The 26,678-nt window shown below is 52.6% G+C and overlaps 1 protein-coding gene across 1 annotated transcript in view; it reads right to left on the bottom strand.

The window, feature by feature from the left end:
* Positions 1-26,678, bottom strand: part of LOC116952194 (V-set and transmembrane domain-containing protein 2B-like) — a 90,563-nt gene that overhangs the window by 13,619 nt on the left and 50,266 nt on the right. Inside the window, exon 2 of the mRNA XM_032971327.2 lies at positions 851-1,035. Coding sequence (XP_032827218.1) covers positions 851-1,035 — 185 coding nt within the window. The remainder of the gene's footprint in view (positions 1-850; positions 1,036-26,678) is intronic.

The raw sequence follows: 26,678 nt of genomic DNA, 5'->3' as shown, positions 1-26,678 counted from the left end.
GTGGTACAGGAGGACGTGGAGCTGAGTGGACTTGCCGATGACTGGTACCAGCGGTGTCAAGATCGGCCTCTGTGGAGGAGGCTCGTGAAGGACGCTACTGGGCAGTTGGAGGTAGTCGCCCTCCAACAACAACGGAGGGCGGAGGAGCGACGCTCAGAACAACGAGCGGAGCGCCGGGTGGCTAAAGCACAGCAGGTTGGCACAGTAGGGGGCAAAGGTGGTGCATCAGCCAGTCACCTCAGTCAGTCGACCCGTGGCACCTGGGTCAGCCCCGTGACCTCCTGCCAGCGGGCGTTCGACACTTCACGTGGCCTCAGGGTGCACATAGCCTGGCACAAGCGTCGTGGTGACGTCACCGCCACTTAGTGGCGAATGGCGGTTGTTGTTGTGTGTCTGTGTGTGTGTCTGCGTGTGTGTCTGCGTGTGTGTCTGTATGTGTGTCTGTGTGTGTGTCTGTATGTGTCTGTGTGTGTGTGTGTCTGTTTGTGTCTGTGTCTGTGTGCGTCCGTGGGGAGCTGCAGCACAACGGTTCGCGCGCTGCGCTACGAACCCGGCGACACGGGTTCGATTCCCGCTCACGGCCAACACCGGCGTACAATCACTTGAACCGGTCCTGGGACTACCCCTAGGTCGACTCAGCCTCAAATGAGTACCTGGTGCGGTGTGTGTTAAACATCGCCGCTAGGGAGAGACAAAGGCGGCCCTTTCGCGTGCCGTGCCGGCCTCCATAAGGTGCTCCTCGCGAACAGCGAGCCCCTGGCACCTGGGTCACTACGACATGAAGGCTACACGGGCGGCGGGGGGGGTGGATCTTCGTCTATTGGACAGAGAGGGGTACCGGTTGACGGACCTGTCTGCGGAGTCCGCCGTCGTCCAGAGCCACCCCCCTGGCCGCCTCCCGCGTCTCGCCCTTCACGAACCACCACTGGATCTCGAGCGAGTAGGCGGGCGCTCCGCCGCCGTGGAAGGCGCACGACATCTCCACGTCCTCGCCTTCGCGCGCCGTCACGTCCTGGGGGACCTGCCGGAACGTGCCTGGAGCGCGCGCGCGTGCGACAAGAAACACGACGGTCTATGAAGACACCTGGGGGGGTGTGGGGGTGGTGGTGGGGCGACGTTGCACAACTTCGCCACGAGTGATGATAACTCGGTTCTTTAGAAGCTGCTTCTTGTGTTTGTTGTCCTTCACCCCCCCCCCCACCCCACCACATCCTCATTGCACGGTTGGCTATGTACGGTGCCAAAGAAGTTCTACATACATACGAGGACAAAGGATCACCCGTATAGCCTTCACTGACTGTTGGGGCAAGTGTTGCTAGCGAGCACCACTTGTTGCGATGTTTACACACGGCGACAAGTACTCACTTGAGGCCGAGTCGACCTAAAGGAGGCCCAGGACCGATTCAGATAGTCGTCACCGGTGTTGCCGTGAGCGGGAATCGAACTCGGGTGGCCGGATTCGTCGTACACTGCCACACATTAAACTAAATAAATGTTTCGGCGTTACATTTCTGAGGTCACGGAATATTTTGCAGAAATTTTGTGAATTATAATTTAGGGGGAAAAAAAATATTTGTTTGCAAGCAACAACTTAACAAAGATGTATTTATTTCTGGCGCCCGCAAAGGAATAATGAGAGAATAGTGTGATAACTGGCTGTAGCCTGACGATGCTAGTTGTAATTACTGGCGAAACGTCGTACTCAGATTGTAACTGTTGTGGCTTTGCTCTCCAACACACCGGTGTGCTGTACTAGTGACGAATTGGCCACGTTCTGTTTACGTGACAACCCTTACTAGTTGGCTGTGTCGGGTGGTGGCGGGATTTAACGACACAACATTTATATATTTACGCGATCTAACCTAAAAAAAAACTCTATTATGCGTGCTAACTGCGAACGTGTCAATGGCAAGCCAAAGGAGAGGGCACATCCATCCCGAGAGAACGGCTGCTGGAGAGACGGAGCAGTGAAATCAGCTCGCGTGCGGGAGCCAGCGTCGTTGCCGGCATCGCGAGACCGTGAGCGATAACGACGGCTTGGGAAGGCCTTCGTCCAGCAATGGATGGATCAAGACTGATGAGGATCAACCTAATTTTTATATCACCTGGGTTAACAATAGCACGAGGTTGCAGCATTCAACCACAGCACAATCAGCATAGCACTCTCTCATGCTGTGTACAAAACGCACGAATGATTTACCAGGTGAGGCCCACTATATATCTTTTTTTTCAGAAGAGATCTGGCTATGAAAAATGATAGCTCAACGAAGTGGGTTTTCATCATGTGGAAATGTATAGCAGCCAAATAATCTGAACGCGTGATGCTGATTCTAAATTTGGAGGGAAAACCCGGAGGACCCGGAGAAAAATCCACGCGACCACGGGGAGAGAGAGAAAGAGAGAGATGCAAACTCCAAATATACAGCAGCAGGCGTCAGGGTCGAGATCGAACCCACGACCTCCTGCAGACCAGGCGAGGGAGATAACATCTCGCCCCGCGCGACATCCGACGTCGCATCAGCCTGCATGCTATTATCTTAAACTGATTTGTACAGCACCTTGTTTCTAAGCGCTTTACAGCAATGATACAATTGTGCATCAAACGCCAGTGGTTGAGATAAAGAGTGGGGTTGTTAAGGAGTCGTTGTCGAGGGCAGACGTCTGTAACGGGGTGCGGTTTGTCCGCTCGTAGGGGGCACAGATGGTGGTTGTACGGGGCACAGGTGGTGGTTGTACAGGGCACAGGTGGTGGTTGTACGGGGCACAGGTGGTGGTTGTACAGGGCACAGTTGGTGGTTGTACGAGACACAGGTGGTGGTTGTACGAGACACAGGTGGTGGTTGTACGGGGCACAGGTGGTGGTTGTACAGGGCACAGGTGGTGGTTGTACAGGGCACAGGTGGTGCATCTGCCGGTCATCTCAGTCTGACTGTCAACCCATGGCACCTGGGTCTGTCCCGTGACCTGCCAGCGCGCGTTCCACACTAGACGTGGCCTCGAGGTGCACATTGCCTGGCACAATCGCCGTGGAGACGTCACCGTCACTGAGTGTGAATGGCGGTTGTTGTTCGTCCGTCATAACCGAGTAGACGAAGCTTCTCATATACCAATTTGGGCTACTGCACGCCGTTTCCAGGATTCCTTAGTTGTAAATGTATTGTTCATCAAGCAGTGGATAGATTATGACTGATAACTGATAATGATGATGAACTTAGTGAACGTGGCTGCCAATGGCCCTGAGACCATCTCGAAAATTAATACAAACATGTTGGTGTCCTGCTTGCGTTGTCTCTTGCCGCAGAGAAATTAAGTTTCTTGTCCAAACTTACTCTGAAGGGTTTTCGTTGTTGTTGCAAAATCATCGGGGATTTAGCGTTCATATTCCGAAGTGCTCACTCATTAGATGGGCGCGATTATCACATGCTAATTAATCAACGACTTTCCAATCACTTCGCGCGATCAAGCGAACTGACCCGGGTTTCAAAAATAAAATAAATAAAACACAATCTGAATAATAAGCAGCTTCCCCAAGACAAAAGCACCACGCGCAGGTGGAAAAGTTAACCCCAATTGGACACTCGTGGGGAAATGGTTAATGCGCGAACGGACAAACAAAGACATGTCGCCTGGACCCTTCTCTCTTGATCTTTTATATGATACAGATTTATATCGCGGCGTCTTATTCCGAGGCGCTTTGCAGCAGTTGAAAAATTTTACGTAACATGATGGTGGTTGAGATAAAGAGTGGGGGTGGTGGTTGTTGTTGTTATTGAAAGTGGTGGTTTAGTTATGGTGACAGTTGGGAGGACAGGCCGGAGAGGATGAGGTGTTGGAGTACTGATAGGGGTTGGGGTAGTGATAGGGGTAGGGGTTGGGGTAGTGATAGGGGTAGGGGTTGGGGTAGTGATAGGGGTAGGGGTTGGGGTAGTGATAGGGGTAGTGATAGGGGTTGGGGTAGTGATAGTGATAGGGGTTGGGGTAGTGATAGTGATAGGGGTTGGGGTAGTGATAGTGATATGGGTTGGAGTACTGATAGGGGTAGGGGTAGTGATAGGGGTAGTGATAGGGGTTAGGGTAGTGATAGGGGTTGGGGTTGGGGTAGTGATAGGGGTAGTGATAGGGATAGGGGTTGAGGTAGTGATAGGGGTAGGGGTTGGGGTAGTGATAGGGGTAGTGATAGGGATAGGGGTTGGGGTAGTGATAGGGGTTATGGTAGTGATAGGGGTAGTGATAGGGGTAGTGATAGGGATAGGGGTTGGAGTACTGATAGGGGTTGGGGTAGTGATAGGGGTAGTGATAGGGGTTGGGGTAGTGATAGGGGTAGTGATAGGGGTTGGGGTAGTGATAGTGATATGGGTTGGAGTACTGATAGGGGTAGGGGTAGTGATAGGGGTAGTGATAGGGGTTAGGGTAGTGATAGGGGTAGGGGTTGGGGTAGTGATAGGGGTAGTGATAGGGATAGGGGTTGGGGTAGTGATAGGGGTTATGGTAGTGATAGGGGTAGTGATAGGGGTAGTGATAGGGGTTGGGGTAGTGATTGGGGTAGTGATAGGGGTTGGGGTAGTGATAGGGGTTGGGGTAGTGATAGGGGTAGTGATAGGAGTAGTGATAGGGGTTGGGGTAGTGATAGGGGTTAGGGTAGTGATAGGGGTAGTGATAGGGGTAGTGATAGGGATAAGGGTTGGGGTAGTGATAGGGGTAGTGATAGGGATAGGGGTTGGGGTAGTGAAAGGGGTTGGGGTAGTGATAGGGGTAGTGATAGGGGTTGGGGTAGTGATAGGGGTATTGATAGGGGTTTAGGGTAGTGATAGGGGTTGGGGTAGTAATAGGGGTTGGGGTAGTGATAGGGGTTGGGGTAGTGATAGGGGTAGTGATAGGGGTTAGGGTAGTGATAGGGGTAGTGATAGGGTTAGGGTAGTGATAGTGATAGGGGTAGTGATAGGGGTTGGGGTAGTGATAGGGATAGGGGTTGGGGTAGTGATAGGGGTTGGGATAGTGATAGGGGTAGGGGTAGTGATAAGGGTAGGGGTAGTGATAGGGGTTGGGGTAGTGATAGGGGTAGTGATAGGGGTTAGGGTAGTGATAGGGGTTGGGGTAGTGAGAGGGGTTGGGGTAGTGATAGGAGTAGGGGTAGTGATAGGGGTAGGGGTAGTGATAGGGGTTGGGGTAGTGATAGGGGTAGTGATAGGGGTTAGGGTAGTGATAGGGGTTGGGGTAGTGATAGGGGTTGGTGTAGTGATAGGGGTTGGGGTAGTGATAGGGGTTGGGGTAGTGATAGGGGTAGTGATAGGGGTAGTGATAGGGGTTAGGGTAGTGATAGTGATAGGGGTAGTGATAGGGGTTGGGGTAGTGAGAGAGGTTGGGGTAGTGATAGGGGTTGGGGTAGTGATAGGGGTAGTGATAGGGGTTAGGGTAGTGATAGGGGTTGGGGTAGTGATAGGGGTAGTGATAGGGGTAGTGATAGGGGTTAGGGTAGTGATAGGGGTTGGGGTAGTGATAGGCGTTGGGGTAGTGATAAGGGTTGGGGTAGTGATAGGGGTTGGGGTAGTGATAGGGGTAGTGATAGGGGTTAGGGTAGTGATAGGGGTTGGGGTAGTGAGAGGGGTTGGGGTAGTGATAGGAGTAGGGGTAGTGATAGGGGTAGGAGTAGTGATAGGGGTTGGGGTAGTGATAGGGGTAGTGATAGGGGTTAGGGTAGTGATAGGGGTTGGGGTAGTGATAGGGGTTGGTGTAGTGATAGGGGTTGGGGTAGTGATAGGGGTTGGGGTAGTGATAGGGGTAGTGATAGGGGTAGTGATAGGGGTTAGGGTAGTGATAGTGATAGGGGTAGTGATAGGGGTTGGGGTAGTGAGAGAGGTTGGGGTAGTGATAGGGGTTGGGGTAGTGATAGGGGTAGTGATAGGGGTTAGGGTAGTGATAGGGGTTGGGGTAGTGATAGGGGTAGTGATAGGGGTAGTGATAGGGGTTAGGGTAGTGATAGGGGTTGGGGTATTGATAGGCGTTGGGGTAGTGATAAGGGTTGGGGTAGTGAGAGGGGTTAGGGTAGTGATAGGGGTAGTGATAGGGGTAGGGGTAGTGATAAGGGTTAGGGTAGTGATAGGGGTTGGGGTAGTGATAGGGGTTGGGGTAGTGATAGGGGTTGGGGTAGTGAGAGGGGTTAGGGTAGTGATAGGGGTAGTGATAGGGGTAGTGATAGGGGTTAGGGTAGTGATAGTGATAGGGGTAGTGATAGGGGTTGGGGTAGTGAGAGGGATAGGGGTTGGGGTAGTGATAGGGGTTGGGATAGTGATAGGGGTAGGGGTAGTGATAGGGGTAGGGGTAGTGATAGGGGTAGGGGTAGTGATAGGGGTTGGGGTAGTGATAGGGGTAGTGATAGGGGTTAGGGTAGTGATAGGGGTTGGGGTAGTGATAGGGGTTGGTGTAGTGATAGGGGTTGGGGTAGTGATAGGGGTTGGGGTAGTGAGAGGGGTTGGGGTAGTGATAGGGGTTGGGGTAGTGATAGGGGTAGTGATAGGGGTTAGGGTAGTGATAGGGGTTGGGGTAGTGATAGGGGTAGTGATAGGGGTAGTGATAGGGGTTAGGGTAGTGATAGGGGTTGGGGTAGTGATAGGCGTTGGGGTAGTGATAGGGGTTGGGGTAGTGAGAGGGGTTAGGGTAGTGATAGGGGTAGTGATAGGGGTAGGGGTAGTGATAAGGGTTAGGGTAGTGATAGGGGTTGGGGTAGTGATAGGGGTTGGGGTAGTGATAGGGGTTGGGGTAGTGAGAGGGATAGGGGTTGGGGTAGTGATAGGGGTTGGGATAGTGATAGGGGTTAGGGTAGTGATAGGGGTTGGGGTAGTGAGAGGGGTTGGGGTAGTGATAGGAGTAGGGGTAGTGATAGGGGTAGGGGTAGTGATAGGGGTTGGGGTAGTGATAGGGGTAGTGATAGGGGTTAGGGTAGTGATAGGGGTTGGGGTAGTGATAGGGGTTGGTGTAGTGATAGGGGTTGGGGTAGTGATAGGGGTTGGGGTAGTGATAGGGGTAGTGATAGGGGTAGTGATAGGGGTTAGGGTAGTGATAGTGATAGGGGTAGTGATAGGGGTTGGGGTAGTGAGAGGGGTTGGGGTAGTGATAGGGGTTGGGGTAGTGATAGGGGTAGTGATAGGGGTTAGGGTAGTGATAGGGGTTTGGGTAGTGATAGGGGTAGTGATAGGGGTAGTGATAGGGGTTAGGGTAGTGATAGGGGTTGGGGTAGTGATAGGCGTTGAGGTAGTGATAGGGGTTGGGGTAGTGAGAGGGGTTAGGGTAGTGATAGGGGTAGTGATAGGGGTAGGGGTAGTGATAAGGGTTAGGGTAGTGATAGGGGTTGGGGTAGTGATAGGGGTTGGGGTAGTGATAGGGGTTGGGGTAGTGAGAGGGGTTAGGGTAGTGATAGGGGTAGTGATAGGGGTTGGGGTAGTGATAGGGGTAGTGATAGGGGTTAGGGTAGTGATAGGGGTTGGGGTAGTGATAGGGGTTGGTGTAGTGATAGGGGTTGGGGTAGTGATAGGGGTTGGGGTAGTGATAGGGGTAGTGATAGGGGTAGTGATAGGGGTTAGGGTAGTGATAGTGATAGGGGTAGTGATAGGGGTTGGGGTAGTGAGAGGGGTTGGGGTAGTGATAGGGGTTGGGGTAGTGATAGGGGTAGTGATAGGGGTTAGGGTAGTGATAGGGGTTGGGGTAGTGATAGGGGTAGTGATAGGGGTAGTGATAGGGGTTAGGGTAGTGATAGGGGTTGGGGTAGTGATAGGCGTTGGGGTAGTGATAGGGGTTGGGGTAGTGAGAGGGGTTAGGGCAGTGATAGGGGTAGTGATAGGGGTAGTGATAAGGGTTAGGGTAGTGATAGGGGTTGGGGTAGTGATAGGGGTTGGGGTAGTGATAGGGGTTGGGGTAGTGAGAGGGGTTAGGGTAGTGATAGGGGTAGTGATAGGGGTAGGGGTAGTGATAGGGGTTAGGGCAGTGATAGTGATAGGGGTAGTGATAGGGGTTGGGGTAGTGAGAGGGGTTGGGATAGTGATAGGGGTAGTGATCGGGGTTGGGGTAGTGATAGGGGTTGGGGTAGTGATAGGGGTTGTGATAGGGGTAGTGATAGGGGTAGTGATAGGGGTTAGATAGTGATGGAGGTTAGGGTAGTGATAGGGGTTGGGGTAGTGATAGGGGTAGTGATAGGGGTAGGGGTAGTGATAGGGGTTACAGTAGTGATAGGGGTAGTGATAGGGGTTGTGATAGGAGTAGTGATAGGGGTTAGATAGTGATGGAGGTTGGGGTAGTGATAGGGGTTGGGGTAGTGATAGGGGTCGGGGTAGTGATAGGGGTTGGCGTAGTGATAGGGGTTGGGGTAGTGATAGGGGTTGGGGTAGTTATAGGGGTTGGGGTAGTGATAGGGGTTGGGGTAGTGAGAGGGGTTGGGGTGAGCCTGGCCATAGCTACGGTAAGGGGCAAGGAGTAGCTGTCGGATGGGCTAGAGAGAAGAGATGGCTTTTAATCATGTGGTCTGCTTCATGTTATTTTTCGCTATCAGCAGATTTGTAATTACGTCTCAGTCATTTGCTCAGAATCACGACAGACTGCACACAATACATGTACAACAATTAAGGTCCATCTATGTTCATTCTGGAGCTCACAATGCACGCGTCAAATTGTCTGTCCCGAGAATCCCCTCCTTACCAGACGCCATGCTAATGTGGCGTGATGTCTCCAACCCTTATCCAGTCTATCTCTCTGGTCTCTCTGTGTGCTATGGAGAAGGACAATTACCCAAAATGTCACATATTATCGAGTTTTTCTTTTTAAAGCCACACAGCCTTATTTTAAGACTTTGTTGAGTTATTTAGTTTTTTTAGTGCTTGTTCATCACTGCCAACGCAGCATCACAAAATAATGTGTACACACACACCGATATATATACACACATATTGGTCGCAAAAGCCTACGTGTTAAACTGACACACACACACATAAATTACAGAGATCCCCCCTTATAGCTTTGAAACAGACTGTTGGGGCTAGTGCTGTTAGCGAGTACCAGCTGTGAAGGTCGGCATGGCACACGAGCGGGTGGGTGGCCAGCAGTGATGAGGCATTGCTTCTTTATGTTGCACGGGTCTCACGATTTCGTCCATCTGGATGGAGTCTTGCCGATAACATGTGGTAATTCAGCAGCATTTTTTTAAACAATGCCCGATTCTGCTGCTGAGACCCAGAAGGTCAAAATCAGTCCAGACTTTGCTTGCATTAACAAAGGCCGCTGGATAATATTGATCTGGAACGCCAACACCTTGAGCTGATGGACTAAAACGCATTGTTATTATGTGGAGACAGAGTGGAGTTGTTTGTTTTTACACTTGTACGTGCACATCTCGGTTTCAAAAGAGACCTCTGCGTTCTGAAGCCATGAAGTTAATACGGCATGGAGTTAGTACGGCATGTAGTACGGCATGGAGTTAATATGGCATGGAGTTGGTACGCATGGAGTTGGTACGGCATGGAGTTAGTACGGCATGTAGTACGGCATGGAGTTAATATGGCATGGAGTTGGTACGGCATGGAGTTGGTACGGCATGGAGTTAGTACGGCATGTAGTACGGCATGGAGTTAGTACGGCATGGAGTGAATACGGCATGGAGTTAATACGACCATGGAGTTAATACGGCATGGAGTTAATACGGCATGGAGTTAGTACGGCATGGAGTGAATACGACCATGGAGTTAATACGGCATGGAGTTAATACGGCCATCGAGGGACCACATGAGCCACGAGGGCCCTTTTAAACATTCCTCAACATACAGCCCACCTCCCGCCACCCGGGGCTAGATGGCGAATGCCTCGACACTCCGACATACCAGAGATCTACCGGCAGGTGGCGATGTTGACCACCGGTGTCTGCGCGGGGCAAGGGGCTTGGAGGTTGGGGCGGTGGTGCAGGAGGTCAGGGCCAGATTAAGATTTTGCAGGGCTCCTGTTCAATATTTTCAAATGGAAAACCAAGTAAAAACAAATAAAATGTATTTTTTACAAGGCTAACAACAAATAAAATCCAGCATTCACAAATTAAATAACTTTTCACTTCATCTCTGGAGGCCCTCCAGCTGGCCCCGAAGCCCGTGGCTGAATCCGGCCCTGGCAGCGGCTCGCGCCCTGCGCTACGAACGCCGGCGACCCCACTTAGATTCCCCGTTCACGTCCACCAACACCCAGTGACGATTATCTGAACCGGTCCTGGGCCTCCCCTAGGTAGACTCGGTCTCAAATAAGTACCTGGTGCGGTGTGTAGTAAACTTCTCAACTGGGGAGACAAAGGCGGCCGGGCGCGGTGCTGGCCACCCACCCCCTCGTGTGCCGTGTCGGACTTAATTGAGGCTCGCTAACAATACTTGCCACGAAAATCTGTTTAGGCTATACGGGGGATATTCATCTTTGGTGGTTGCGGCAGGCAGGGTTGCTGGAAGTGTTCACGTAAATAATTCACAATCATAGGCTTTTACGTCTCATGCAGAACATTTTTGTTTGATGTTCCGTTTGTGTTTTGCGATTTAAGGTTGGATTTTTAGCATTCCATCAGATATTTGCCACCAAGACGGGAGGCAACGTTGTACAACGGCATCAGCCTAACGTTCACAACATGTTAAAGTGTTAAACCGACGAGGTTTTGTCCACTGCTGTACAGATTTCAAACCCCAGATTTGAAAACAATATTCCACGTTACATTTGACTCGCCCGTGACGGCACAGGCAACAGATAACGGCACTCAACGCTGTCATTTACAATCGGTAGATGTCCCATGACAACAATGTTCTCTGTGCAAAATAGACCTATCAAAGTTTTGCCCCCCCCCCCACCACTGTGTTACCATCACAAGTGTGTCATAAGCGGCAAGGCATGAGACGGAGAATCCATCCGGATCTCTCGCAGAGCAGTGCCACCCATTGTGTGTAACAGAAACGGTCCGCAGAAGCGGATATCACAGAGCAACCTCCGAGATCCCATCTCATGACATGACAACCGATAACACAATCGGGATGAAACTGGGGAAAATAATTACAGAATCTTTGCGGTGACAGATGAATGCCCTGACCTTTGCGCCACCTAGTAACCTCTGGACTGGGCATTGTTATTAGTTTAAAAAAAATGTTTTTATGACATTGCTGGTAATAACGTCAGCACGACATATATATATATAAAACAAACTCTCGAAATGATGAGTCCGATTAAGTGAGCCGAGCGCAGAGGCGTGTTGTGCCTGTGGAGGCAGTGCTTTGGAGGCAAGGAGGGTCGGAGGATCACATCGAGACTTGTGAAACTCCCAAACCCGCTGGTCTACAATGCGACCATACGACGCTCATGCTGTAGATCGCATGCGGTTTGAAGCCACAAATGTGGACCTTTTGAATGTCATCCCCGTACATCCAGGAGTTTCCTCCTACGAGCAAAATAAGTAATATTAAAAACAACTTTTTTAAAAACACGCTTTTATTAAATGTACTAGTAATGACAGAACTCCACGACTCCAGGAAGTGGCCCCGAAGCTTGCCATAACGTAAGGGACCGTGGTCATGTACAGCCAACGTCAGTTGACAGTGGACAATTAGACCCAAGCCGAAACATAACATAAAAATAATGTTTAAAAATATATATTTTTATGATAGAATATAGTGTTGTCATCAGTATGACATAAGTATACCAAGTTTGCAGTAGATACCACATTGGTAAGTTTGGTTAAGATTGAGTTACAAGATTTGAGGATACAACGCCAACGACAACAGAGTGAGTTAAAAGAAAGCGTGTAAAAAAAGGTTCCATTAATCGGCCAAACGCTTGTCAATCCAACTTGCTGGATGAAGGCTTTCCCATGCCCCATCGGTCACGGTGACTGTCTTAACCATACTTCGCGCCCGTATATTTGGAGTTTGCATGCCTCTCCCCCCGTGGTCGCGTGGATTTTTCTCTGGGATCTCCGGTTTTCCCTCCACATTTAGAATAATCATGTGTTTCGTTGAGCTATCATTTGTGACTAAGTCGCTTCTGAAAAAACAATAGCTATATAGTGTGCCTTACTTGATAAAAAAAAATATTTCGCTTTACAGTTCAGTAAAACGAGAGAGAAGGAAAAAAGGCATCAGGGCCGATCCTCGTGGGACCTCCGCTCGTTCACTCTCTTGCGAAAATGATAATTAGGGACAGACCCCGTGGCGGTTTGGCAGGAGTGGTAGGGACGGTGGTGGTGACAGTGGTGGTGGTGGTGGCCGTGGCGGTGGTGGTGACGATGGTGGTGGCGGTGGTTGTGGTGGTGGTGGCGGTGGTGGTGGTGGCGGTGGTGGTGGTAGTGGTGGCGGCAATGGTGGTGGTGGTAGCAATGGTGGCAATGGTGGTGGTGGCGGTGGTGGTAGTGGTGGTGGCGATGGTGGTGATGGTGGTGGTGATGGTGGTGATGGAGAGAAATTGCATGGGGGGGTTAACGCACGGGGGCTGCTCGGCGTTTCCTTGACATCGGCAACTGCCGCACGGAGTGATGGCAAAAACCACGCGCTCTGATAGCGTCAGTCACCGCCGCGTTAAATCCCTAGCCACTCGCTCCGCGGGACGCAGCGATGAGACGTTAACTCCACCCGGCCCCCTGTCACCTGTCACTGCCGTGCAATTTAACCAGTCTCACCGAGCGCACGCTGTGCGTGCACGCGCGCACACGCGCACACATATTTAAATCTTGACTTAAAGCTTTCGTGACTGCAGGAATTCATATTCTTTGGGTCTTTCGGTGGCTTTACCGAAAGACCCAAAGAATACGCACACATTTGTCATTTTCATCCGATTCCTTCTTGGATAAATGCACTCGGTGTGTATAAATATGTGTGTTGTGTTTTCCAGTTGTGTCGCTCAATGCAAGAGTGATGTCGATGAGCGAACTTAAAATGAAAATCAAATTATTTGGCGATGCTGTCAACGCTGCGGTGCTAAAGGCGCAGATGACAAACAAAAACTGGATGGATGTGCGGAGTTTTGAAACACGGCAGAGGCGTCGAGGCACACGGAGAATGGTCCGCCGTGGCAGACGTTTCTAAAAACCTCGCCATCGCAGCCAATGTAAACGATCTCAAGGAAATGAAGCCGCAAGGTAGTGATATTACATTTTAGATTCACAGCCCCCCCCCCCCCTCAAGCATAATCCCATGTCAATCATGCGGTGATGTTTCACCACATTTCACGACGCTGCACAGTGGAGCTTGGTTGGTGGTGGGAGGCCTAGAACTGGTTCCGATATCACCACCGCTGTTAGCCGTAGTTGGGAATCAAACTTAGTAGGTGCTCGGATTCACAGGGCAGCGCGCTAACCACACCCCCACACAAGACCTCGCCTCCCACACTTATTTACGACCACAAATTAAACGGAACATTGAGCCCTAAAATTAAAATACGAGCAGCCATTTGGCTTCCTGGCCCGCATGAGCAATGTCTTCTAGTCTTGATTGTGCAAACCGACAAACGTGGATTGGCAGTCTTCGCGGTACGGTGTCCTGTCATCGAGAAGCTTCCTGCGCCACGATACCTTGGTAACCTCGTCAAGGAGCATGAACCATCATCACGAAAACTCTCCCGGTATTAGGAAGCCAGCTATCTTTTAATCGATTAATAATAATTAATAAGAATTAGAATCGATTTGTACGCACATTGCCCATACTGCCGCTCCTTTCTGTGCGTACAAATACAAAGATCCCCATTACCACGCCCGGCCACCTTTATCTCCCCAGTGGCGATGTTTACATACGGACACACAAAGATACAAAGACCCCCCTGTATAGCCTTAACAGACTGTAGGGGCAAGTGCTGTAAGCGAGCCCCTATGAAGGCCGGAACGGTACACGAGGGGGTGGGTGGCCAGCACCACGCCTGACCGCATTGTCTCCCCAGATGTTTACACACCGCACCAGGTACTCATTTCAGGCTGAGTCTACCTAGGGGAGGCCCAGGTTCAAATAATCGTCACTGGTGTTGGCCTTGAGCGGGAATCGAACCCGAGACGCAAGGTTTATAGAGCAGCGCGCTAACCACTACACTACCGCTCCCGCACGGACACGCGCGTACACACACACACACACACGGACACACGTACACACACACACGTACACACACAGACACGGACACACGTACACACACGTACACACACAGACACACACGTACACACACGCACGTACACACACACACGGACACACGTACACACACACGTACACACACAGACAAGGACACACGTACACACACGTACACACACAGACACACACGTACACACACACGTACACAGACACGGACACACACGTACACACACACACGTACACACACAGACAAGGACACACACGTAAACACACACACACGTACACACACACGTACACACACGTACACATAGACACACACGTACACACACACGTACACAGACACGGACACACACGTACACACACACAGACACACGTACACACACGGACACACAACTACACGGCGTGTATATATTTTGGGGGGGGGGGGGGGAGGTTATCGCTTAATCACTGCGCTCGAGTCAGAATCTGCGGGGCTTGCCGCGATTGTGAAGGTTGCCTCGACAATGCTGGGGAGCGATGCTCGCAAATGCTCCTCGCTATCGCCGCGGGTTGCTAATTTTGAACGTCTCCCCGTCGCCCGCGCTGCAGATTCGCTGCATCTCTCGTTGGCCCGGCGATGCCGAGGAGCCAAAAAACAAAACTATCGCACGCTCCAAATAACGCGTTCATCGACGGACACGCCGCAATGGCTGCGTTAAAGGCCAGATAGCGCGCGCGCGCGCGTGTGTTGACATGTGTGTGTGTGTGTTGACGTGTGTGTGTTGATGTGTGTGTGTGGACGTGTGGGTGTGTGTGTGTGTGTTTACGTGTGTGTGTTGTCGTGTGTGTGTGTCGACGTGTGTGTGTTGGCCAACGCCACTCTCAATTATATGAACCGGTCCTGGGTCTACCCCTACGTCCACTCAGCCTTGTGCAAAGTGTAAACATCGCCACTGGGGAGACAAAGGCGGCCCGTGTGCTGTGCCGAGCTTCATAGGTGCTCGCTAACAGCACTTGCCCGAACAGTCTGTTAAGGCTACACAGGGCATCTTTGTCTTTGTGCGTGCACGCCAGCGCCGCCGTGCCCAGAGAATCCCACGCGGTGCCACCACGGGGCCAGGGATTATTTTCGTTGGGTCGCAACCACCTGCAGAACGGTGAACACCGCTTCTGACACCTTCCAGTGGCCAGGTAGGAGGGTGGTGGCATCGGTCAAGCAGGGCCACGCGTGCATCTGTTGGGGGTGCCGGGGTTGAAGGCAGGTTGCCTGCCCCGTATTCCCCCAGCAGTGAGGGTCTTAAGTATAAGCCACCGAAGCACAAGGGGCTTCAGGTGCGTCAGATTAATGAATCAAACAGGGGAGCACCAAATAGGGTGCTGTGTATCAGATCTAATTCAGAACCTGATGAACTTAAATACGGCTCATTATTCCCATTTTTATTATTGTTAGTTAATTAGTCGTACACGTGACTGACGTCATTAAGGCATGTAACTTGTCCAGCGTATGAGGTTCATCGTCACATTGTCCATTGGGGAGACTCGACCCTGTCATAGGAATATGGAATTTCCACCACTGGCTCGGGGCTGTCAAACAAGAAAACAGGTGATGCGCACCAATGCCGCAATTGCTTTCCTTTTCAGTTCGAATTTCATCGATACGTTGCCACACGTGAAAATATTAACATTTCATTGTTGGCTCAGCACAACCCAATGGGTTGACACCTCGTGACACCTCGTGACACCGCCTCTATTCCCTTACCGGGACGGGGGGGAGTGGTGTGGCAGTGGTGCCTCCTAACTCCATTTGCGAATTGTGGCCGCAGCCCAGCGGAACGTGTCACGCAACGAGGCATCGATTTGACGAAATTAAAAAGATTAGCCGGGCGCAAGGAGAGAGAGAGAGAGAGCGGAGAGAGCGAGAGAAGGATGGAACTCTTTAATCAAAGCGACGCAAGGGAGCACCTGCAGATCGCATCGTCCGCACGCTAACGATGAAAGAGAAACATTGCACCGTGGTGACTCATCAATGTTAGAGAGTTTCAGTTAGCACCGCTGGTATGCTGGGGTTGAATCCAGCTTTCAGATACCCCATGATCAAGCCGGGGATGACAATTGTCGTGAGTTGACTGGGTCTCAGCACGGCCGCTAATGACTGTGTGTGTGTGTTTGCACGCCGTGCTACGAACCAGGCCGACCGGGTTCAATTCCCGCTCACGGTCAACACCGGTGACGATTATCTCCACCGGTCCTGGGCCTCCCCTAGGTCGACTCAGCCTCAAATGAGTACCTGGTGCTGCGTGTAAACATCGCCACTGGGGAGACAAAGGCGGCCGGGCGTGGTGCTGGCCACCCATCCCCTCGTGCGCCGTGCCGGCCTTCATAGGTGCTCGCTAACAGCACTTGCCCCTACAGCCCTGTTAAGGCTACACGGGTGATCTTTGTCTATTTTTTCACGGTGGCCCGGCTGCTGACTAAATCTGCGCTGTAACTATGGAGCCAGGGGCTGGGGGTGGGGTAGGTGGGGGGTGTTGGACAGGGGGGAGGGGCGGGGGGAGGGTAGGGCCCCCCATTTCATTGCCTCGGTAGACTTGAGCTCGTCGTGGTGGTATTCACTTCCACCGTGCAACTCCCTCCTCCGTCTTACTTTCACTTCCGCAAAAATAAAAAGAGGCTCCTTGATCGATACGCTGCCACTGAGCTGATGTTCATACGCCGAATCAGAACAAAGGACGCGGCGGGGCTCGAGAAATCGACGGGACCGCGATCACGCCTCGATTTAATAACACCCCCCCTCCACCCCCTATCTACTCCCTCTCACCCACCTATCTACCCCCTCTCAACCCCCTATCCACCCCCTATCTACCCCCTCTCACCCCCTATCTACCCCTCTCTCCACCCCCTATCTACCCCCCTCTCACCCCCTATCTACCCCCCTCTCACCCCCTATCTACCCCCTCTCACCCCCTATCTACCCCCCGCTCACCCCCTATCTACCCCCTCCTCACCCCCTATCTACCCCCTCTCACCCCCTTCTACCCCCCTCTCACCCCCTATCTACCCCCCTCTCACCCTCTATCCACCCCCTATCCACCCCCTCTCACCCCCTATCCACCCCCTCTCACCCCCTATCTACCCCTTCTCACCCCCTATCTACCCCCTCTCACCCACTATCTACCCCCTCTCACCCCCTATCCACCCCCTCTCACCCCCTATCCACCCTCTCTCACCCCCGATCCACCCCCTCTCACCCCCTATCTACCCCCTCTCACCCCCTGTCCCACCCCCCTCTCACCCCCTATCCACCCCCCTCTCACCCCCTATACACCCCTCTCACCCCCTATCTCCCCCTCTCCCCCCTTATCCCCCCTCTCACCCCCTATCTACCCCCCCTCTCACCCCCTATCTACCCCACTCTCACCCCCGATCCACTCCCTCTCACCCCCTATCCACCCCCCTCTCACCCCCTATACACCCCCTCTCACCCCCTATCTACCCCCTCTCACCCCCTATCCACCCCCTCTCACCCCCTATACACCCCCTCTCACCCCCTATCCACCCCTATCCACCCCCCTCTCACCCCCTATACACCCCCTCTCACCCCCTATCTACCCCCTCTCACCCCCTATCCACCCCCTCTCACCCCCTATACACCCCTCTCACCCCCTATACACCCCCTATCTACCCCCTCTCACCCCCTATCCACCCCCCTCTCACCCCCTATCCACCCCCCTCTCACCCCCTATACACCCCCTCTCACCCCCTATCTACCCCCTCTCACCCCTATACACCCCCTCTCACCCCCTATCCACCCCCTCTCACCCCCTATCCACCCCCCTCTCACCCCCTATACACCCCTCTCACCCCCTATCTACCCCCTCTCACCCCCTATCCATCCCCTCTCACCCCCTATCCACCCCCTCTCACCCCCTATCTACCCCCCTCTCACCCCCTATCCACCCCCTCTCACCCCCTATCCACCCCCCTCTCACCCCCTATCCATCCCCTCTCACCCCTATCCACCCCCCTCTCACCCCCTATACACCCCCTCTCACCCCCTATCTACCCCCTCTCATCCCCTATCTACCCCCCTCTCACCCCCTATCTACCCCCCTCTCACCCCCTATTCACCCCCTATCCACCCTCTATCCACCCCCTCTCACCCCCTATCCACCCCCCTCTCACCCCCTATCCACCCCCTATCCACCCACTCTCACCCCCTATCTACCCCCCTCTCACCCCCTATCCACCCCCTCTCACCCCCTATCTACCCCCTCTCACCCCCTATCTACCCCCTCTCACCCCCTATCTACCCCCCTCTCACCCCCTATCTACCCCCTCTCACCCCCTATCTACCCCCTCTCACCCCCTATCTACCCCCTCTCACCCCCTATCTACCCCCTCTCACCCCCTATCTACCCCCTCTCACCCCCTATCTACCCCCTCTCACCCCTATCTACCCCCTCTCACCCCCTATCTACCCCCTCTCACCCCCTTATCCACCCCCTCTCACCCCCTATCTACCCCCCTCTCACCCCTATCCACCCCCTATCCACCCCCTCTCACCCCCTATCTACCCCCTCTCACCCCCTATCCACCCCCTCTCACCCCCTATCCACCTCCCTCTTACCCCCCTCTCACCCCCCTCTCACCCCCTATCTACCCCCTCTCACCCCCTATCCACCCCCCTCTCACCCCCCTCTTACCCCCTATCCACCCCCTCTCACCCCCTATCCACCCCCCTCTCACCCCCTCTCACCCCCTCTCACCCCCCTATCCACCCCGCTACATCAAGCTGCTCACTCTCACCCGAGGCCGAAAAAACAAACTTAACAACAACAAACAACTCGTAAAGTTGCGAGACACGGCCGTGCAGACGTCTCTGAAAAAGAGCTTTATAGCTCATCGGATTCCTCCGGCATAAGTGAAGATTCTGATTCCAGTGAGTGCTCTGGGAGTGCGCGCTGTGCATCAGGCGCAGAGGCGCTCGCTCGAAGCAACAACAAAAAACAGCGGAGCTCCTCCACTGCGCATTCCTAATGAGCGCAGCAGCAGATAGCAGCTGCAGGCAGCAGCAGACACCAGCAGCAGATAGCAGCTGCAGGTAGCAGCAGCAGCAACATCAGCTGCAGACAGCAGCAGCAGACAGCAGCAGACAGCAGAAAGCAGACAGCAGCAGACAGCAGCAGCAGACAGCAGCAGCAGACAGCAGCAGACAGCAGCAGCAGACAGCAAATAGACAGCAGCAGACAGCTGACAGCAGCAGACAGCAGCATCAGACAGCTGACAGCAGCAGACAGCAGCAGCAGACAGTAGCAGATAGCAGCAGCAGATAGCAGCAGCAGACAGCAAACAGACAGCAGCAGACAGACAACAGCAGACAGCAGCAGCAGACAGCAGCAGCAGACAGCTGACAGCAGCAGACAGCAGCAGACATCAAACAGCAGCAGACAGCAGCAGGAAATCAGCAGCAGCAGCAGACAGCTGACAGCAGCAGACAGCAGCAGGCATCAAACAGCAGCAGGAAGAGAGCAGCAGACAGCAGCAGATAGCAGCAGACATCAACAGCAGCAGACAGCAGCAGGAAGACAGCAGACAGCAGCAGCAGACAGCTGACAGCAGCAGACAGCATACAGCAGCAGGAAGACAGCAGACAGCAGCAGACATCAACAGCAGCAGACATCAAACAGCAGCAGACAGCAGCAGGAAGACAGCAGATAGCAGCAGACATCAACAGCAGCAGACATCAAACAGCAGCAGACAGCAGCAGGAAGACAGCAGACAGCAGCAGACATCAACAGCAGCAGACAGCAGACAGCAGCAGGAAGACAGCAGACAGCAGTAGACAGCAGCAGACATCAACAGCAGCAGACAGCAGCAGGAAGACAGCGCGCGATGCGCGTGGGCTCCGCGCCCTCGCTACTGCAGAGCGCTGTCGGTGGGAATCAGCGTCTCGTCGCTTCTGCCCGCCGAGCGGCGTTGCCGCTGTGCCTGGGAATCGATACATTATTCAAGCAGCAATAACATCCAAGTGCCCGGGCGCATTTCATAGCTGCACTCTAAGCTTAAAAATAAAGATTCAAGATGTGTCCAATTGTAACTAAAAATTGTCTAAAAATCTCTAGGTACCAACCCAGCCCACGTTGGCAGTTTGAGGTTCCTGGTTCTCAGTAACGCGCAGTTGCAGCCAAAAGGTGGCCCCACACACAGTTCAAACCCGAGATCGTGTTGTCGTCATATGGACACGCCTTTATGGACACGTCTTTTAAAGTCGTGTGGTTGTTGTGTGAATATTCCGCCTGCTCCGCTGTTGGGGACGCTTGGAGTCTCTTGCGTGTGTTCATGAAGTTCATTTTGTATACTGCGTCGCTTTTTTATGGCTGTTGCGGGTTGAGAAGACATCGGTGTGTTGATTAATTTTTGCTGTCGGGTCTACGGAATATTGTTTCTCACAGCAACGGTGGAGAATACCTGACAAAAACCTGGCTGGTATTGAACATCTCGCCCCAGTGGCGAGATGTTTAATGCCTTGCCTGGTATACAGGAGATGGTGGGTTTGATCCCAACGCTGACGCCTGTATACTTGAAGTTTGCATGTTCTTGCCGTGGTCGCGTGGATTTTTCTCAGGGTACCTCCGGGTTTCCACTCCAAATTTAGAAACGTGCGTTTAGAGTATTTGGCTGGTATAAATGCCCACACGATACGCCACTTTGTTGAGTTATTATTTGTGACCACGTCGCTTCTGAAAAATATCTATATAGCTCACTGGGTCTTACCTGGTAAAAATAGAGTTTATAGTGTTTTACAGTTCATATAATTTTGAATTACTTGCAGAATCTCTCTCTCGATGTGCCGTGTCCTTTCTCAAAGACGTTGGCGACAGTGGCCTTTCTTCCATTCAGCTCTCTCCATCATATTTACTCAAGAACTTTGCATGAGATATTCCCATTTGCATCCAATTATTCAAATTGGCTTGTGCACTTAATTCGCTCTCTTACAAGGCTTATTGTTCCTATAATTTTCCCAGACAAAGCATTACATTCAGTCTCTTTTTTTCTAATTACATGTTCAAGAAATACAACTTGCCTTTCTTTCATTCTTCTCACTTACGTTCTTGTTGTGGACGCTTCTCCTACCCCTAATAACGTATCTCATCTTGTGTCTGTCTCCTTCTTTAAAATAAAACTAATTTATTTTGCTTCGAATTTGCCGCTGTAGGGGGGCTCTGTAATTGTCCATCTTTCACATCCGTGTAGGACAGAGGTCTCTGTAATTGTCCATCATTCACATCCGTGTAGGACAGAGGTCTCTGTAATTGTCCATCTTTCACATCCGTGTAGGACAGAGGTCTCTGTAATTGTCCATCTTTCACATCCGTGTAGGACAGAGGTCTCTGTAATTGTCCATCTTTCACATCCGTGTAGGACAGAGGTCTCTGTAATTGTCCATCTTTCACATCCGTGTAGGACAGAGGTCTCTGTAATTGTCCATCTTTCACATCCGTGTAGGACAGAGGTCTCTGTAATTGTCCATCTTTCACATCCGTATAGGGGAGGTCTCTGTAATTGTCCATCTTTCACATCCGTATTGGACAGGGGTCGTAATCTACGTCTCCAGAGCCGCATGCGGCTCTTTAAGGACTGCTTCGTGGAGTTATTTATTAAGGACCACCACCGTCTCGTATTCACCATACAGTCAGTGCCGGGTTATCCTAGTAGCAAAAGTAGCTACACATGCCACAGGCCCCGCACTTTCAAGCCCCCCCCCCCGCGCTAAATCATTTCAAGCTATCAATTCCGGTTCAGTGATTCTGCACTTGCTCTATTACTATAGTACTATGCCGCCTTCGACTTTTATGAATGACTGGGTGTTTAAGGTTAGCGATTTGTCGTATTATCTGGCTGTATAGCAAATGACACATACAATTCCTTTACTGTGCAAGTTAAACATTTACGTGTTTTAATATTTACGTGTGTCTCTTTTATTTAGGGCCCCTTTATAACATCTGCTACAGGCCCCGCACTGGCTTAGTCCGGCAATGCACATAGTGCATTGTGGCTCTTGAAATATTGAGGGTTTTTTTTACCGAATTCGACGAAAATGCCTCTTATTGTTATTGTTATTTCCGACCCCACGGTAGAACAGAACAGACCACATGGAACACTGCACTATTCTAATCATTACTCTTTGGTTCTTTCTGTAAGGTCACGTAGGTAGAAATAAAATTGAATAAATCACGACGTTTCGGGCGCAACACAAGCGTCCGTCATCAGGTGGGACAAACACAGCAAGAAACGCATTGCTGAACTGGGGAAAAGGGTTGCTGTAACAAGAGGCTATATAGGTAAGAGAGGGGGAGGAGCCAGGGAGGAGAGATAGAGAGGGGGGGTGGGGCAGGGGGAGTGGAGTGTTGCAAGCTCGAGGGATTACAGGACGAGCCAGAGCAAGGCACAAGCACGACAAAAGTGATGCTCATGTGAGACAATTAGCATGTCAATGATACAGGATGCTGCAGCGTTGACTGCCGCGCTGTGAGACAGGGCGGAGGCAAGGCGGGAGGGAGGGGGGAGTTGGGCACAGGTAATAGATGGAAGGTAGAGATAAGCTGAGTTAGTGATGCTCATGTGAGAAAATTAGCATATCAATGGTACAGGATGCTGCCGCGCTGTGAGAGGAAAGCGCGTAACGGGGTTATGATGGCTGAGCCAGTAACACAAACAGCACATGAAACAGCAAGAGCCATCGAAACATCGAAACATCCAGGCCAAGGGAGCAAAAGGAGGCCATGTCAGGCATACCCCAGCCCGTTGATGCAAGGGCATCCAACAGGGTAATACAACTCAGAGAGTCGGAGGGTAACAGTATAAACGGCAGGCAAGATGAAAGTATCACAGCGACCTCTGACCAACCTGGCTAATAACGTCCTTCCAATGGTTGCTTAGCTTATACCCATCTTCCCGGTTGAAATTATTTCTGTGTTTATAGATCTGGATGGCTTCATGGACAAATCTTTGAAGGTAGCCCGACGGCTTGCAGAGCACCTTGGTCTCGGAAAAAAACAATATCATGCGAGCCCACAGCGTTATAACAATGGTCAGCTACGGCAGAGGTATTGGTCCTGCCGTGTTTCAGATCTGCCTTGTGTTCGCGTACTCGGTCCGAGACATGTCCTTTCGTTTCCCCAATGTAGCTGCTACCGTAGGTACAACTCATTTGTAGACTCCCCCTACCCCCCTCTCTGTCTCTCCTTCCTGGCTCCTCCCCCCTCTCTATCTCTCCTCCCTGGCTCCTCCCCCCTCTCTATCTCTCCTCCTTGGCTCCTCCCCCCTCTCTATCTCTCCTCGCTGGCTCCTCCCCCCTCTCTATCTCTCCTTCCTGGCTCCTCCCCCCTCTCTATCTCTTCTCCCTGGCTCCTCCCCCTCTCTATCTCTCCTCCCTGGCTCCTCCCCCTCTCTATCTCTCCTCCCTGGCTCCTCCCCCCTCTCTATCTCTCCTCCCTGGCTCCTCCCCCACCCTCTCTTACCTATATAGCCTCTTGTTACAGCAGCCCTTTTGCGCACTTCAGCAATTGTTTCTTGCTGTGTTTGTCCCACCTGATGACGGAGGCTTGTGTTGCGCCCGAAACGTCGTGATTTATTTAATTTTATTTCTACGTACGTGACTTTACCGAAAGAACCAAAGACTATGGATTCCTGCAGTCACGAAAGCTTCAAATCAAGATTATTCTAATCATTGTTTATTACAGGATGCGAGTTCAGTAATACAAACGTAACCGGTAGATTCCAGAGATTAAGCAGTCTTGAGTGAGCACTGTGTTTAGTCAAGGGCGGATATCACTGGCCTGGTGGCTCAGTGGTAGAGTTAGCGGCTTGCAATCAGAACGTTGTAAGTTCAATTCCTGGCTGGGCGTTGACTCACCCATCATTTCGCACCTACCCCCACCACCCACCCCCTGATGGTCGGTAAAACACATTCCTGCGGAGGGAGCTGGTACGAACGTTGGGTTGCTCGGTCAATGGCCAGGGTCAATGGCGGCACCACGTGGTGTATTTCGCAAATATGACCGACTGTGAGGGAGGGCACAAGCCGGCGTGAGTAGGTTAAACGTTGAGTTTTATAAGGGCACCACGGGGTGACCAGCCCCTCCCCACCCAGCCCCTCCCCTCCTACCCCCCACCCAGCCCCACCCTCCCCACCCAGCCCCTCCCCACCCTTTCCTCCCCACCCAGCCCCTCCCCACCCAGCCTCTCCCCACCCTCCCCACCCAGCCCCTCCCCACCCTCCCCACCCAGCCCCTCCCCACCCTCCCCTCCCCACCCAGCATCTCCCCACTCCACCCAGCCCCACCCCTCCCATTTTTGGATGCACGACGGACGGACGGACACAATAATCCACCTGTGGGCTGGTGTAAACAGGAGGTTCCTACCAGTAATACGTACCACTTTGTGGGGAAGTAAACAATTGGTGTCCTATGGACAAGTTGTTAACTTCTTCACAGCAGCCGATTGAGGGAACGCGTCTGAGAGGACGTCGAGCTGTGAGATGGAGCGATGAGATTGGCGCGTGTGCTAGGAGCGAGATTGATCGCTGCATCGCGACACCGTGAGAGATGACGACAGCTTTCGAAAGATTTCATCCAGCAGTGGATGGATCAAGGCTGACTGATGAGTATGAACCTGTTCTTACCTGGGCCCGGGGTTAACTCGGCTCATCATCCCTCCCGGGGTCAATAAAATAGGGGACCACTTTGTGGGGTTAGGGTGAACATTGATTGGCCCACGGGGAGACTCGCTGCGCGCCATCATAGCAACGTGGAATTTCCACCGCTGGCTTAGGGGCTGTAAACGGCGAGACGATCTCCGCCTCCACGTTCACATGAGCAGACACTCGCACGTTTGATGTTGTGTTCCGTGTTTTTTTTTCTTTGTTTGTTGTCGTCGTTGCAGCAGATGACTTAGCATCCGTTCACCCATCCGTCTGAAATTTCCACGTGTGGCACCACAGCACGAGTTGTGCACCGCAAGCGCCACCAATTAGAACAAATGCGGCTGTATGAATGAACGAACGAATAAATAAATAAATACATGCGCAACAAACCCAAGATGCATTACGACAGCACGGACTGAATATACGAGCGATGTAAAGCCATCGAAAGAGGACGTGTTCAACCCGCCCTTGTACATTAAGTGCGAACGCTGTGTTTTATTTTAAATGCGCGTGCCGTATATCAGAGCTTCATGATCGTTCCGACGGCACCGTTGGGACCCAGCGCTCGTGTCGAGCGGGCGGTCGCATGGGGGATGCGTGCGGTGATGCCCCCCGGCTCCTCTTCTCCACGAGACAAAGGTCTCGCCCGTAAAGCCTCCGACACACTGTTGGGGGGCCACGTGCTTGTTTAGCGAGCACCTATGAAGGCCGGCACGGCACACGAGCGGGCTGGGTGGCCAGCACCACGCCCGGCCGCTTTTGTCTCCCTAGCGTTGATGTTTACACACCGCACCAGGTACTCACTTGAGACCCAGGACCGGTTCAGATGACCGTCACCGGCATTGGCCGTGAGCGGGAATGGAACTCGGGTCGCCGGGTCCGTAGCGCAGCGTAGCGCTAACCCGCTACACTACCGGCCAGCACGCGCGCGCGCGCGCCGGGAATATCAATTAGCGCAAGCCACGGCACAATGCAATTGAGTGGGGGCGGGGCAGACGAGCGAGCGACGTTGGGCCGTTGCCGACCACGCGAACTCACGCCATCTCCTCGCCACGCGACGCCACCACCGAGCAGCAGACGTCGCTTTGCGTTCAGGCGGCGGGGGGGGGGCGGGGTATGTGTGGGGTTTTTGGGGTTCCGCCTGCAGAACGTGAGAATACGGTTCTGTATATCACGTGCCAAATTGGGACGGTCCAATTGTGCGGCGGAGCGGTGGCACGCCATTGAGCGCGCTGTGCCCCTTGAACCCGGTGACACCCGAGGTGGATTAACCCCGTAGCGGGCAAACAACGGCAGTCCGAGTCGAACCTGGGCGAAAGCAGCTCGTGTGCTGTGCGAGGTGAAATCGCCCAGAAAAAGCGCACCCCGATCCCGCCACGTCCCAGAAGCCAAGGAGGAACTTGTGCCTGGATGGTGATTTGTGCGTACTCGGCGTTGTAGGCTACGGGACTACGTCGTGGGTCAGCAGAGAGTAGTGCGGTAGTCTCTTCTCGCCATCCCCGTGCCACTCACACTCTTCACCAGCCCCGGCGCCGATGGCACGTGGTGAAACTGCGATAAGGGACGGTGCTCATCCAACAGTGGATTAACAACGGGCGGTGCACGGGGAAGCAGCGGAAGCACTACACGGGGGGGGAAAACTAAAACTATAAACTATATTTTACTTGAACAGGTGAGAGCCACTGAGCTACGTGGCTCTTTTTGAGAAGCGACCTGGTCGCAAATGATAGCTCAACGAAGTGGTTTATCACGTGGTAACTTAAAGCAGCCAAATACTCTGAACGCACGTTCATTCTAAACGTGGAGGGAAACATGCAAACTCCAAATATACAGCAGGCGTCTGGGTCGGGATCGAACACGCGACCTCCTGCGTACCAGGCGAGGTAGTTAAC

This window comes from Petromyzon marinus, chromosome 45 (genome assembly GCF_048934315.1).
Source record: "Petromyzon marinus isolate PM22_M1 ecotype Great Lakes invasive population chromosome 45, UKy_Petmar_22M1.pri1.0, whole genome shotgun sequence".
Classification (NCBI taxonomy): Eukaryota; Metazoa; Chordata; class Hyperoartia; order Petromyzontiformes; family Petromyzontidae; genus Petromyzon; species Petromyzon marinus.
The sequence above is the reverse complement of the archived record's forward strand: the minus strand, read 5'-3'. Positions and strand labels throughout refer to the sequence as shown.